The sequence below is a fragment of the Apis dorsata genome, unplaced genomic scaffold (assembly GCF_000469605.1).
Source record: "Apis dorsata unplaced genomic scaffold, Apis dorsata 1.3 scaffold_74, whole genome shotgun sequence".
Lineage (NCBI taxonomy): Eukaryota > Metazoa > Arthropoda > Insecta > Hymenoptera > Apidae > Apis > Apis dorsata.
In genome coordinates this window covers 26,472-28,310 of record NW_006263372.1, presented here as the reverse complement: position 1 = coordinate 28,310, position 1,839 = coordinate 26,472, and the positions used below count along the sequence as shown (strand labels likewise).

General features: G+C 25.9%; 1 protein-coding gene across 1 annotated transcript in view; it reads left to right on the top strand.

Annotated features, from left to right (window-relative positions):
* The window catches only part of LOC102679773 (protein scalloped), a 78,231-nt gene extending 76,517 nt beyond the window's left edge, over positions 1 to 1,714 (top strand). The window contains exon 9 of the mRNA XM_031508049.1: positions 153 to 1,714. Within this exon, the coding sequence (XP_031363909.1) occupies positions 153 to 266 (114 nt within the window). The 3' untranslated portion in view covers positions 267 to 1,714. The remainder of the gene's footprint in view (positions 1 to 152) is intronic.
* The last annotated feature ends 125 nt before the right edge of the window (positions 1,715 to 1,839 follow it).

The following is a 1,839-nucleotide window of genomic DNA, read 5'->3' as shown; positions in this document are numbered from 1 at the left end:
TAATTTTAAATTTTAACTTGAAACTTTTTATTTCTAAAAAATCTTTAATAATCTAAATAAGATCGTTCAATTTTTTATTTTAATTTTAATTGTTTAAATTTTTTTATAAATTATTTTAATATTTATAATTATCTCTTTTCTTTCAATTGCAGGTTGTAACGAACAGGGATACGCAGGAAACATTGTTATGTACAGCATACGTGTTTGAAGTGTCGACGTCCGAGCACGGTGCACAACATCACATATACAGATTGATCAAGGACTAGCCTGCTTGAACCTGCTCGCCATGCAGCCATCCACCCCCCATCAGTGCCTACCATCACATAAAAAAAAAATCATCCATACGCGCATATACACATCTACACACAAAAATGTTAACCCTTTGAAGCATTATAATTATATCATTGTGATATCACATTTTTATATTATTTTGTAGATTCTTCTTATCCTTAATCAAGGACATAAATATAGTATTTACATGTAGAATAAATATGATATTTATATCACATATTAAATGATTAACAAAATTTGATTTTAATTGATTTGTATATGAAATATGTAAATGTAAATTTCTATAATTTAATTTTCTCTTTCCTTTTTTTTCTTTTTTTAATCGATTTTAAACGATTAATAATCTTGAATATCTTTTTTGAACGCTTCATGGGGTTAAGCGTTAATACATAATTGTAAACACGCTATCTACTATACATAGATACATTTTGCATCTATGTGTAATAAAGGTTCCATTGAAAATGTTCTGTTATTAAAAGAAAAAAAGGAAAAAATAATACATAAAGTCATGTGTTTTTACATTCAATGTTTATTTTAATGATAGAAAATATTTGACTATTGAGAGATTTGATTATTATATAAATATATTTTTATTTACAAATTTGAGATTTATACGTGATTTTTAATTGAATTATAATTTTTAATTATAATTTGTCTTCTTTTGTTCTGTATTTTCGAACATTTTCTGTGAAACTCCTTAAAGAGAATTTGGAACACAAATACGTGAATACATTATACACACATACATACACAAACATATGTACACCTTTACACATTAGAAGTACTGGCCAGCCCGAGCTTGAGTTTGATTCAAAACTGAGAAAAGTTGTAATAAAAAAAAAAATAATTGGTACGCGTGTTTTAACGTATCATGGAAAGAATTTCCTGCTTATGGTTTCTGCAGGAAGCGCATTCCAGATGACGAAATTGTAAATTTTATATTGAGAAACAGATATAATCGTATATATATTTTATGAATATTCCGTCATTTGCTTGCAAACGATCGAATTCGTCGGGGTTTTAATAAAAGAGATATAATAAAAGTTAAGTTAAAATTGACGACAATAAATTTGGAAAAAAAATGAGTGTCGGAGATATAGTGTATGTACCAAACGAAGAAGAATAAAAATATATATATATAAAAACATAAAAAAAAAATGTAAAATGAGAAACAGACTCTGATCTCGGAAAGGCGTGGTACCAACATAATTTAGTATTATAGTTTTATTATTAAATTAGGAAATAGATCAGACAAGACATCCACACACAGATATACATATATTACATATAAGAATATATATGTTAAATATTAATGCAATGATTACGATTTACATTGTTATAAATGATCGTGTATAAAGTTATCTAAGTGATTTCTAAGTTTTAAACGAAATGGAAGTTGAATAGAGAGGTAATGCCATTATGATTTCTTAAGTTTCCTTAATTATATTATCATTATAATTTTTTTTTTTTTAATTATCCAAACCGATAAAGATTGAGAATAACATTACAACCGAAATCTTAAGCTTTCTTTTATAGAAAAGTTTTCTT